The sequence below is a fragment of the Echinops telfairi genome, unplaced genomic scaffold (assembly GCF_000313985.2).
Source record: "Echinops telfairi isolate 266 unplaced genomic scaffold, ASM31398v2 ScPeMD7_7458;HRSCAF=8496, whole genome shotgun sequence".
NCBI lineage: Eukaryota > Metazoa > Chordata > Mammalia > Afrosoricida > Tenrecidae > Echinops > Echinops telfairi.
The window spans coordinates 50,024,592-50,036,455 of record NW_022111358.1 but is presented as its reverse complement, the minus strand read 5'-3'; the positions used below and the strand labels follow the sequence as shown (position 1 = coordinate 50,036,455).

The window sequence follows — 11,864 nt, the reverse complement described above, 5'->3', positions numbered from 1 at the left end:
CTGGTTTCCATGACACCCACCCCCTCCCCTCAATCAATCTACACTCTGGGACTTGGTTAACTGGTGCTCAGCTGGCTCTTACCACAGCCCCTCCTGGAGCTTGAAGGACCCTCCCTCTCCTGGCATTGCAGGTCTGCTTCAGGAGGTGTGGACGCATGCCACCACCTTTGATGACATGGGAGGGGAAATGATGTAGAGCTTGAAGCCACCGCCCCCCCTCCCCCCAGGTCTGTGGTCTCCCACTCCCTCCTAGCTGTGCGTCCCCCAGCATTGGGGATCGGAGTGCAGGGGCGGGGGCAGTTGGAGCCCCAGCCAGATGGCTCCAATATGAGGTGTGGACCTGTGGCCCCCGACCTGTGAGTCGGTTTGTGACACACGGGGAGAAATGAAATTTGGATACTTATCCGCTGACCTTGGGAGACAGACCTGGGAGGGCAGTGGGTGGCCCCTCAGCTCCCACAAACCAAGCCGTCTCTGGGCTTCCTTGAGTGTGGGTGACCTTTATGAAAAGAGACAGCCAGGCCTGTCTTCCGGGGTCCAGGGGGTGGGCTCATGGCACACATGACCTGGGTGCCGCCAGGGGAGGAGGGGCCGACCAAGAGATCCCCAGTTGACTTTGCGGGTGGAGGGGGCCCTGAGCCACGGAAGCCTGGGATGTGCTTGGACCCAAACACCCTGCCCGCCCCTCTCCACCCCCCAGCCTGCCCAGAACAGACAGTGAGGCCAGCCTGTGTCCAAGTTTATTGACAGCCCACACAGCCCCGAGCCCAGCGCCCTTGGTAAATAGAGAGAGACTCTAATCCTTTCTGAGGACGTTCACACCTGTGCTTCATGGTCGAGTGGCCGGCTTGGCGAGCACCCACCCACACGGCCCGCGGGCTCCACAGTGGCCGGGCCCAGTGGGCACCGGGTGCAGGGCCACGGAGGCCCCTCCCCCAAGGGCCTTCTGCCAGGATGTTTTTCTTAAAACAAACAGATGCGCATGGCTGTGGGTCCTGTGAGCCAGGACTGCAGGTCTGCGCTGGGGGCGGCTTGAGCTTCTGGAAGGGTCCAGGCTGCCGGGGGCTGGGGGAGCAGGCTGCGGGCTGCCTGCACGGTCCAGCAGGCACCAGGCACGGGCCAAGTCCATCCTGGCGGGGTTACTCATCCCCACACTTCTGAGTCATCGTGATTTCGGAGAATCGGGTTTCAAAGTGTCATCATTGCGGTTGGTTTGCGGTCAAAGCACTGTCGGTCTGCGGCCAGTCCGCGGGCTCCCGGCGCCCCTGCGCACACACTCGAGAACACACACACACGCACATACCCACTCACACGTACACACACACCTACACAGGTACATGAACCCATACATGTGTGCATACCACCCAGACATGCATGTACCTGCATGAATGCAGTCATGCACACAAACCTGTTGACTGCCGTGCAGTGCACACTGTACACACACACTCACATGCACACAGTGCATCGAATCTCATGTGTGTACACATGCATGTGTACACTCACAATGCACATGCCCCCAGATACGTTCTGACCCCCTAGAGCACATGGCAAGGAGCCCTGCTGCAGGGCAGGCTGGGATGTGGGCTCTGGGTAGACCAGGGCGTGGGGCCAGGGCAGACGGCCTGTTGCTGACCCACTTCCTCTCAGGGGCCTAGCTGTCTCAGTGTCTGCAGGGGGTGCATGCCAGGGTGGGGACAGGGCCCACATATACCTGGGAAGGTCAGGTAGGGGACCATGAGGCTTGCATGCATGTGCACACATGTGCTGGTCCAGGAGGGTTGGGAGCCCCACACATACATGTACACGTGTGTGAACCAGGAGGGGGCTGTGGTCCCCAGACACACGTCACACATGTGCAGGCCTGGGCAGGGAGAACAGTGCCTCAGAGAGAAGCCAGCTGGAGGCAAGGGGGGGCTATGTGACCAAGGACCTGCCTATGTGTCCAGGGCTCTGGCCAGGAGGGGCCTTGCTGAGACCAAGAGTCCTACCCCACAGGGGTCCCTGAAGGAGGTGCCCTGCAACGTACCCTCCCCACTCTGTCGGCTCGCTCCACTCCATGGGACCTCATCCTGGGCTGGCTTGTCCCATCGGCACCGAACTGAACGCCACACTTTACAGGACAGGGACCTGCCTTTTCCTCCGTGGCAGCCGACGGAAACTTCTTGGACCTCCGGCTGTCAGTGACTTACAGCCAGGGGTCGGGGCCCTGGTGCCAGGTGGGGATCGTGCTCCAGCTCCTGTCTATGTACATGGCGGGTGGTGGAGGCAGGGGGTACTGCTATCTGACACGCTTCTCCACCGAGTACACAGAGATGTAGTAGTCGTTGCTCCCGACGGCCAGGTGCGGCTGTGGGGACACAGCGGAGGCAGGAGTGAGTGAGGGCCGTCCCCTGACAACCCCCATGTGTCTGCAGACCTGCCCGATGGGCAGGATCCCAACTCAGACCCTCCCGCCCCACTCTGCCCCAGGGTCACGAACCCAGTGCGGGTGAAAAGCCAGGCAGCTGATGGCGCCCACTCGCTGACCCATGAAGCCATCATAGTACTTGATGTGGTTGACCAGCTCCCCGCTGCCGTTGTAGATGGCGGTGAACTGGTTCATGGAGCCACTGGGGGCAGAGGGTATGAGTAAGGGGGGAGGCGGCGGTGCCTGGCCAATGGCACTCACCTCTCCAGCCCACCCCACAGGGGGTGGGGAGTGGAGCAGGGTGAGGTGGGATAGAAAGAGGTGAGCCAGGCGAGGTCTAGCCCACAGTAGAGGGGCAGGGCGGCTCCCACCGACCACCTACCAGGCAATGAGGCTGGCCTGTGGGTGGATGTCCAGGGCTGTGAGTCCCTTCACAATCTGCAGCACATTCACGGACTCAGCCATGCGGGGGTCGAAGAAGCGCACATCCCCGTTGACACTGCCGAGGGGACACAGTGACTGTGGGTCCCCAGCCCAGCGAGGGGCGATGCAGGCAGAAGGGACAAGGAGGGCACTGTGTGCAAGCGACTAATGGTAGAGTCTGGGAGGATGTGGGTGTGTGGTGGGCAGTCCTGCTCTCGGTCGGGTGCAGGAGTCGGAGCCCCAGGCAGCTTTCCCTGGAGTGGAAGAGTGTGTGCGTGTAGGGCTGGGGGATGAGCTGTGGTGGGGTGTGAGTGGTGTGGGGGATGGGCGGGGTACGTGCTTGCACGTGTGCACTCCTTACCTGACGCTCACGATGTGACCCTCTGGGTGCTTCTGCAGGTGTGCCTTCACCACCCAGGCCGTGTGCTCCCGGTACGTCATAACACGGCTGCGTGGGCACAGAGTAGTGGAGCGGAGGCTGTGCTGTGGCCCCTCTTGCCACAGCCCTCCAGGGCACATGGGACATCCCCCCGGGGGTGGGGGGCTGCTCCACAGACTATGCACCTGGCCCGTGGACCTCCATCCTGGCCACCACCCAGGCTGTGGTCCCTCTAGGCCAGCTCAGCCTGCCAGTCTCCCACAAGGGTCTTGGGGCCCTGGACTTCCCTTCCTTCGGGTGGCACGCTTGCCAGCCCAGAGCTGACGGGCTAGTCCTGTCACAGGTTCGGCCCCCAGCCTGGAGGCCCTGACCCCGAGCGACCCTGGCTGGTGGGGGGCTGCCAGCCCCTCCGTGGAGCCAAGGGTAGACTGGGATCCGCACAGCTTGAGGGGGCATTGCTGGTCACATGACAGAAGACCTGGGGGTGGTTACCATTCGCTTAGCGCCATCCTCCGGTCGTAGACACGGATAGAGCCATCGCCCAGGCCCGCCACGATGAGGGAGCGGCGCGAGTCGCAGGACAGGCTGGTCACACAGCTGTCGGCGCCGGTGGGGATGTCCTACGGACCAGAGGGGTGGGGGTGTGCAAGCCAGTGACGCTGGGGCCCGGGCACCTGGGCCACTTTACCAACCCTGCCTCCAACGGCTATTCCCCTCCCGGGCTCTGCAGGGTGGGCGCCCCAGAGAAGGTCCTGGCTGTGTCTCCTCACCAGCCGCGCCCCCAGCAGCTCTGGGCCCATGGAGCTCCCTCGCCCTCCTGAGAAGAAGGGTGGGTACACTGGCAGGAGGGGTTCTGCTTTGCCCCTCCAGGACAATGGATTACCGGGGAGAATGGTTTGGAGGGGTCTCTGACCCATAGGCAACCCTGCACGGGCAGCCGCAGGTACACACACCAGATGGGGCAACGAGGGGCAGGACCAGCTCGGGGGTGGGGGTGTTGCTTGCGGGCTGAGGCCTCCATTGGCACTGCAAGGGGTGTTGTGTTGTACAGACCTGGGGCCTCCACCTGCCCCTTTCACCCAGGGGGACAAGATGACCGGAGAACAAGTAAGGGGAGCCCTTGTGGGGCAGGAGGACAGGATGAGGCTACAGCAGTGACCTCTGGCCACTCACCCCGCCATGCATACTCATACACATGACACCTACACACAGACCACACACATTACACATCTACGCATACACCCTGACACCATATGCACACACACGTATACCTACACATGCACACATCCCACCACACATACTCACGTTAGACCTATAGTCATACACACCACACACACACATTACACATCTATATATACTCATGCCATATGCACACGCATACGCATCCATCCCTGCAGACCATGCACTCACACGTTATTTCTATGTATATTTGTATACTCACATCACACATGCACCCATACATACACACACACCTACACATCCATATATAAACATATATACTTGCATTACACGCATACACAGCCTCCACACCTACATCAACACACATTACACCTCTATACATACATCATACATTTACACCTATAGCAAGTCACACTCAGAACATGCACACCCAAGTAAATCCCCACACACCACACATAGAGCCCCCCACATATATACACATTACGTTTATGTGTGCACACACAATACCCAAACCACAAGGTCATGGCCACTGGGTGCATTCCGACTCAGTGATCCCACACAGGGCAGAGCAGCACTGCCACGCGTGGGTTTCCAAGTGCAAATCTCTACAGGAGCAGATAGCCTCATCTGTCTCCCATGGAGCAGCTGATGGTCTCAAACTGCCAACCTTGTGGTTAGCAGCCCAATGTGTAACCCCTCACACCACCTCACATCTACACACGTAATGCACACACACAAATAGACCTCCCCACACATTTCACCTAATCATATACACACTGCATCTCTGCATACACACTCACATGCATATACACTTGCACACAACCACATTAACCCTATACATATACCTACAAATACACAAACATGCACATGTGACCACACTCCCACAGATCATACATATATAACTACACATTATACCTATACATGTAAGTACATACCCCTACATGCACATACGTTATACCTATACACACATTACCACATGTATATACACACATTTTACCTATCACACACAAATACACATAAACACAAACCACATACACATGTCCCAAACATATACATGTATACACACAATTACACATATATATCTAGATACATACTGAAAAAATTACACCTCCACATATACACATATACATCACACCTACCGAACACACATGCATTCATGTACATAGTACACACTCAGCACACGATATCTACACATACACCATCTATACTCACATATACATGTAGTACACACACACACATATACACCCAAACACATTCCACATACTCTCTACAGTCACACACACCACACACGAGGGCTTCAGAAAGCGCATGGAAAACAAATCTCTCACCACCCTCTGAAAGCCTTTGAGAGAGACATACCCCCCCATACATAGCCACACTATGCACACACCCCAGCAGTAGCCACCCCGCCCACCCCTGCATTAACGCAGTGAGGTCGAGAGGCGCCAGTCTTACCCCAGGCTGTGAGCAGAGGGCAGTGTGCCTCAGAGCTCAGCAGCCCCGTCTTGATGGGGTGGAGGTGGGGGTGAAGGTGGGCTAGGGTGAGGCATGAGGGGCTTCACTTTGCACGCCCCTCTGCCTGGGGCCTCTGCTCTCCACTGTGCACCCACTGCCCACCCCAGCATGGGCGAGGTGTCCCAGGCAACCCTCCGGGACCCCGCTCGTGGCTCTGTGTGAAACCTGACACCAAGAGCTGCTGGGCCTGAATCTCAGTGAGCATGTGGAGGGGACCCTGTGCTGGGTTGTGCTCACAGACACGTGACACCGGGCCAGGCCACGTACTCTGCTGAGGGCTTCTCCATGCATGCGCGGCCCACAGTGTATGCTGCTCAGGCACACCCTGCCCTGCCCTGCCCCCAGACCTTCCTGCTCAGGCCTTCCCACTGCCTGTACTGCATGCCCTCACCTACACCTTCTCCCTGCGCCCCTCCTCACCTGCACCTTCACCTCCCGGTCTGTGTCCCAGATCCGGATGATCCGCACATCCCCAGAGCTCATGAGGAGCCCCGTCTCCTGCTCCCAGTCCACCACCATGCCTGCGCCTGCAGACAGATGGGCATCACCCTGAGGCTCCACCCAGCTGAGCATCAGGGGCATGGTGGGGCAGCTGCAGGTGGGCGGGCTCAGGCCCTGGGCAGGGCAGAGGCACTGCTTGCTCGCAGCACGCAGGGCACCGTGGTGCTGTGCCTGGTGCTGCGGGACCTGGGGCGGGCACAGCTGACTCACCTCGAGTGGTTGGAAGCATGTCCGAGAGGCCCTGCCAGGCTGTCACCATCTCAGGGTTCTTCTCCAGGTCAGCGAAGTTCTTCCAGACCCTGATGGCGCCATCGTCTGGGGGTGCAGGGCAGGGAGACCGTGAGAGGCTGAGTCCCTGGCACTACGTCCCTCCAGCCCCCTGGCCGGCGGGCGGCCACTCACCGGTGGCTGTCAGCAGGAGAGAGCGGTCCTGGCCATTGAGGTACTCCATGGCGGTGAGCCGGGTGTAGCGTGGGTTCCCGTTGTGGAAGTAGTCCAGCTTCTCCCCTTTCTCCCAGTCCCAGAAGCTTTGGGAAAAACAGGAGCGGGGCTCACTGGTGGCTCACAGCGCTGAGGACCCTCTTGGTGCCTGCCCAACTGTCAACATAGGGCAGCTCGGGGCCTGGCACCCGGCTGACAGTGCTGCTCCCCCTATACGCCCTCAGTGAGGAGGGGCAAGGGTGACCCCAGAGGGGCCGCAGGAGCCCTGGTGGGCAGAGGCGACGCAGCAGGCACCTCACGGCAAGGTCAATGGTTCGAACCCACACATGGTGGGAGAACGATGCGACCTTCATGTCCGCAGAGCTCCAGCCTCGGAAACCCACAGCGGTCCCCACCTGTCCTGAGGGCTACTCCGAGATGGATGGGCTGAGGTCTGTGAGCGGGTCCTCTGCCCACCTTGCCTCACAGGAACACTGCCCCCGTCCATGGCCAGGCCCAGCTGTGCCAGGAGGGTGGGGGCAGGCCCGGGGGAGTGCGGGAGGAGATGAAGCCCCCAACAAGAAGAGGGGCACCCACCAGATGCTGTCTTTGTCAGCCACGGCGACGCAGGGTGTGAAAGGGTGGAACTTGACCACGGAGGGGACCCCTGGGTTCCTGTTGAGGAAGAGCTGGTCATCTAGCCGGGTGATCCCTAGATGAAATGCCAGCAGCCACAGTTTAGTCAATATTCAACCCTGCTCCCACTGGAGGGCTGGGGGCCTGGGGGGACCCTTTGCTCCCCTGACACTGCCCAACCTCAACCTCGGAGTCTGGGCCTCTGCCTGGAGCCCGCCCCAGCTGTGGGCACAAAGCGGGGCTCCGAGCAGGTATTCAGTCCGCTGGTCCTGAACCTACACGTTGCAAAGGAGCAGGCCTGGAGGGGAGGCCTGAACCCAGGACCCTCTCCCCGCGCTCCACAGGGAGGGCCTCCTGCTCTGCTCTCAGACCTTCAATCTCCCTGGAGCTCAGCAGAGACAGGCTGCAGCCACACCAACCCTTGGTGCCGGGGGCAGAACCGCGACATAAACCAAACCCACTGCCGCGAGTCATTTGACTCAGAGCGAGGCCCGGCCCGTTCTAAAGACGGGACCTGCGGTCCTCCAGCGCCCCTCAGGGCTGCAGACCTGCTCGCCCTCCCACGGCCCCGTTTCCCGCTTGCAAAAGGGAGGGTGGGCTCTGCCGGACACAGTGGGGCGTGGCCGGCCTCACCCCTCCGGACGAGCTGCTGGGCCTGCTTGCGCACACGCGCGTTCCTCAGGAACCTCCACTCGCGCTCCTTGCGGCTCTGGCTCTCCACGTCGTGCTCCTCCGGGATCTGCGCCGACAGGAGGGAGGGCGCGAGGGTCGGCCTGGGCCAGGCTCCCCGGGGGGGGGCCCTGTCCCAAGGGTGCCGAGCAGGGACGCAATGCGCGCGCAGGCGGGTGAGGAACGTACGGGGTGGGCGCGGAGGGCCTCCCGTCCAGCGCCCGGGAGGCGGGGCTTCTGGCTGGAAGGGGGAGGCAGGCCCGCGGGCCCGCGTGGCGCACGACGTGACCCCGAGATGCTCTTGGGCGAAGTGTGGCCGCGGGGCTCTGGGGACGCCTTGTGTGAGGTGTCCCCCAGCCCTGGGGCGGGTGGTCCCCTGCATGGCAGGTGGATGGACGCAGTGTTGAGCTGCGGCCCGGCGGGGTCCAACTTGGACCACGTCAGGTCAGCGGCCTTTCCCGACGGCACTGCCCGCCCTCACCATGTGCACCCCCAGCAGCCACCTGGTGCCCTCCCCGACTCGGCCTGCATCTTGGGCGTGAGCGCGCGCAGGGACGCTGTGGACAGGGACCCACGGCCGATCACCGGTCTCCTCCGAGGTGCGCGGAGTGGGTGCCAACCGCCAACGTTTGGGAGCAGTCTCGCGTGGGGCTATGAAGGCTGCGGGCAGACCAACGCGTGCGTCCAGCCCCCGCGCCCACCCGCCAGCAACGCTAACAGAGCGCATCTGCTTTCTCTGGCAGAACTGAAAAGAACGAAAAAGTCCTGCTTCCTCTCGTGGCTGGCGCAGCAGGTCAGGTGTTGGGCTGTTAACCATAAGGTCAGGTCGGCAGCTCGAATCCACCAGCTGTCCCACGGGACCACTATGAGGCTGCCTGCTCCAGTGAAGATTTATTTATAGCCTCAGGAACCCTACCGGGGTCACCTTTCGCCAGAGTGGACTCGATGGCAGTGGGGTGGGGTTTTGGTCCCTTTGGCTGCTAGTGGGGGAGCGAGCACCCTCAGCTGAGAGTACCAAGCAAGAAGGTTCACCTCCCCTGTTCCACAGCCCCAGTAAAGGCACTGGGGCCAAGGAACAGTCAGTGGTCACTGAAGCTGCCCTTAGCACAGGTGGCCAAGGAAAGAGGTGGAGATGGCAGCTGCTTGGCAGGGGTCAGTGTCCCAGCAAGCTGCAGGTGTATCTCCTTAGGGACTCTGCTACATCTGATATCACACCCACCTAAGCCGAGGCCCACTAACACCCCCTCCCCCGTAACTAGCCTGGCCTAGAAACAGTGGGCATCTGTTAGGTGCAGTACAAGGATGCTCCAGGGCAGGGTGGGCCCTGGACCACCCCCCACCCCCTGTCCACCCCAAAGGAGTCCTATAAACAGGTCAGACCAGGCCAGGTACAGGTGCACACAGGGGCCGGACAGAGCCTCACTCTGAGGCCACCTAGCACCATGCTGGGGTTCTAAGCTGGCGTCTCATCGATACCTTTGTTCTTTCCGCCTCAAAGCTCGGGCACTACACCCAGCTGGGTGGGCACGCACCCAGGAGGGTGAGACGCGGCTGTCCTGCGCTGGTCAGTGAGGGAGAGGCCCATGGGGCGATGGGGGTGGTGCTGAGTGTATCTGATAGGCAGTGACTCCTACAGTGTGAGCCCTTTCATACCACCCCCCCAGCCCAGGAGACTCCAGGGAATGGGGGGGGACCCTGTGAGGGTCCTGGCCCAGCTCCCTCATCCTTTGCTCAGAAACCAATTGTGACCAGGAAGCTCAGAGACACTGAGAATCTGGGGAGCGAGAGGGGCACGCAGGGAGGGACACCTGTCCTGTGAGTCACAGGCTGACGCAGCCAGGCGCCTCTAAAGTCAAGGTCCAGGGGCAGAGCTCTTCATGACAGCCCCACGGGCCAGAGGAGGGTCCTGGGGGCTCCAGTGGGCACGGGTGCTCAACTGTGAAACCTAGAGCGCCCCTTGCCCCTGCCCCCAGGAGGGGGTCAGCCTCCGATGCTTGGGTTCTTCACAGCACGTAGCAGCCAGCCAGTGACACAAGGCGAGGACTTGCCCTCTCCACACGGCTGAGCACCCAGGCCCACAGACATGGAGGGTGCGGGCTGCAGACAGCAGGGTGCCAGCACAGAGCTGGCCGATGCCTTGTGCGCTGCCTCCCGGCACCCGTGGTGCTGCAGTGGAACTGCGCTCAGAGGGCTCGCAGGGGCTGGTTTCTCTGTAGCAGTCACCAGCATCACCGTTGTGCTATTCTGTGTCTGACAGCCCAAAGTCATGCTCCTTATGGGGACCAATCCCTGTTCACGCCTGCAGCCAGGCCACACACCTTCGTTAACACCAAGGGGACACACCAAACCCATTGCTGCCGCGTCTGCCCCAAGGGCAGACAACAGCCCCATAGAGTCTCCGTCATTACAGGAGGCGCCAGCCGTGTTTTCCTTCCTTGGAGCAACTGGTAGATTCGAACTGCTGACCCTGTTAGCAGACCAACACTTAACACTGTCCCACCAAGGATCCTTTCCCCTCTGAAGTCAGGGTAAGGGAGGTAGATTTTATACACAGTAAACCTGACCCTTTACAGATACAATTCTGAGTTTCCAGAAAGGAGATTCAAACGTGTAACCCCCACAGCTAAGACAAAGGACATAGAGGTGCTCAACCCGCCCCCATGCCCTGGTGTGCGCCACGTGCGCCACCCCCCGCCCTGCGAGCGCCTTGTCGGCTTGCTCTGTTCCAGAGGGCCTGGTAAGTCCTCACACAGAAAGCAAAGGCCCCTTTCCCGGAGCGTTCTTCTGGAAGGCTCCCGGGTTCAGGGGTCAGCTTCAGGTCTGAGCATAGGGCAGACGGGGGGCGGAGTGGGCTTTCTCATTGCTTGCACGCCAGCTGCAGCAGCAGCACTTGTGGAGAGCAGGCGTCCCGTTGCTCCATGGACTTGAGCGGCCTGCGTCTTCGCATCCTTGTTGAAGGCCACAGGGTCACACTGGAGGTCTCGCCTGCTCTGTTGGGGCTCTCAGCTACTGTCCACCGCGATCTGGAGAACACTAACTCCATGACGTTGCTTTTTCTTAATGTGGCGTGATGTGGGTGAGTTTACATAGCAAACTGGTTCGGGGCAGGGCACTGTCTAGTTGTCACTGGGGGGTTTCCTGCAGCTCTGACTGCTATCACTCTCGTTGTTCGGAAGAGACCACTGGCTGCCTCGCATCGGCTATTGCTCACCTAAGTTGGATGTGGAGCACTGTCTTGTGGATTGACAATCGGCTGTGGTATCTCTGACACTAAAGCCCTGCCCTTGGGTCATGATGTCTTCAAATCAGTGCATTATCAACTTGTCAATGTCTACAACTATCACTGGGATTTTAATTGTGATTGCCTTGAATCTATACATCAATTTAGAGAGAATAGACATCTTAAATTACCAGCACGAGATCTCTTTCAACTTTAAGTTAAATCTTCCCTGGGTCTTTCCTTCCGTGGTACCAAGTTTTTCAGGACAGATCTTACACATAAATTACATGTGTGTGAACGTACACGCACATATATGGAAGTGTAGTGGTTACGAGTAGGACTACTAACCCCAAGGTCAGAGTACGGAACCACCAGAAACCCCCCAAAAAAGATGAGGCTTTCAACTCGCTAAAAAGTTACAGTTTTCAGGTCTATCTAGATAAGATGGGCTGGATAAACAATCTGGAGAAGAAATCAACAGGATGGTTCTTGGGGGACGGGGGAGAGGGGGAGGT

General features: G+C 59.8%; 1 protein-coding gene across 1 annotated transcript in view; it reads right to left on the bottom strand.

Moving 5' to 3' along the window:
* Positions 1 to 728: 728 nt before the first annotated feature.
* Positions 729 to 11,864, bottom strand: part of RPTOR (regulatory associated protein of MTOR complex 1) — a 238,846-nt gene continuing 227,710 nt past the window's right edge. The window contains exons 25-34 of the mRNA XM_004709106.2: positions 8,094 to 8,199; positions 7,422 to 7,536; positions 6,807 to 6,931; positions 6,615 to 6,719; positions 6,324 to 6,430; positions 3,702 to 3,829; positions 3,192 to 3,278; positions 2,790 to 2,906; positions 2,480 to 2,609; positions 729 to 2,347 (exon numbers count right to left, since the gene is read on the bottom strand). Of these exons, the coding sequence (XP_004709163.2) occupies positions 2,279 to 2,347; positions 2,480 to 2,609; positions 2,790 to 2,906; positions 3,192 to 3,278; positions 3,702 to 3,829; positions 6,324 to 6,430; positions 6,615 to 6,719; positions 6,807 to 6,931; positions 7,422 to 7,536; positions 8,094 to 8,199 (1,089 nt within the window). The 3' untranslated portion in view covers positions 729 to 2,278. The remainder of the gene's footprint in view (positions 2,348 to 2,479; positions 2,610 to 2,789; positions 2,907 to 3,191; positions 3,279 to 3,701; positions 3,830 to 6,323; positions 6,431 to 6,614; positions 6,720 to 6,806; positions 6,932 to 7,421; positions 7,537 to 8,093; positions 8,200 to 11,864) is intronic.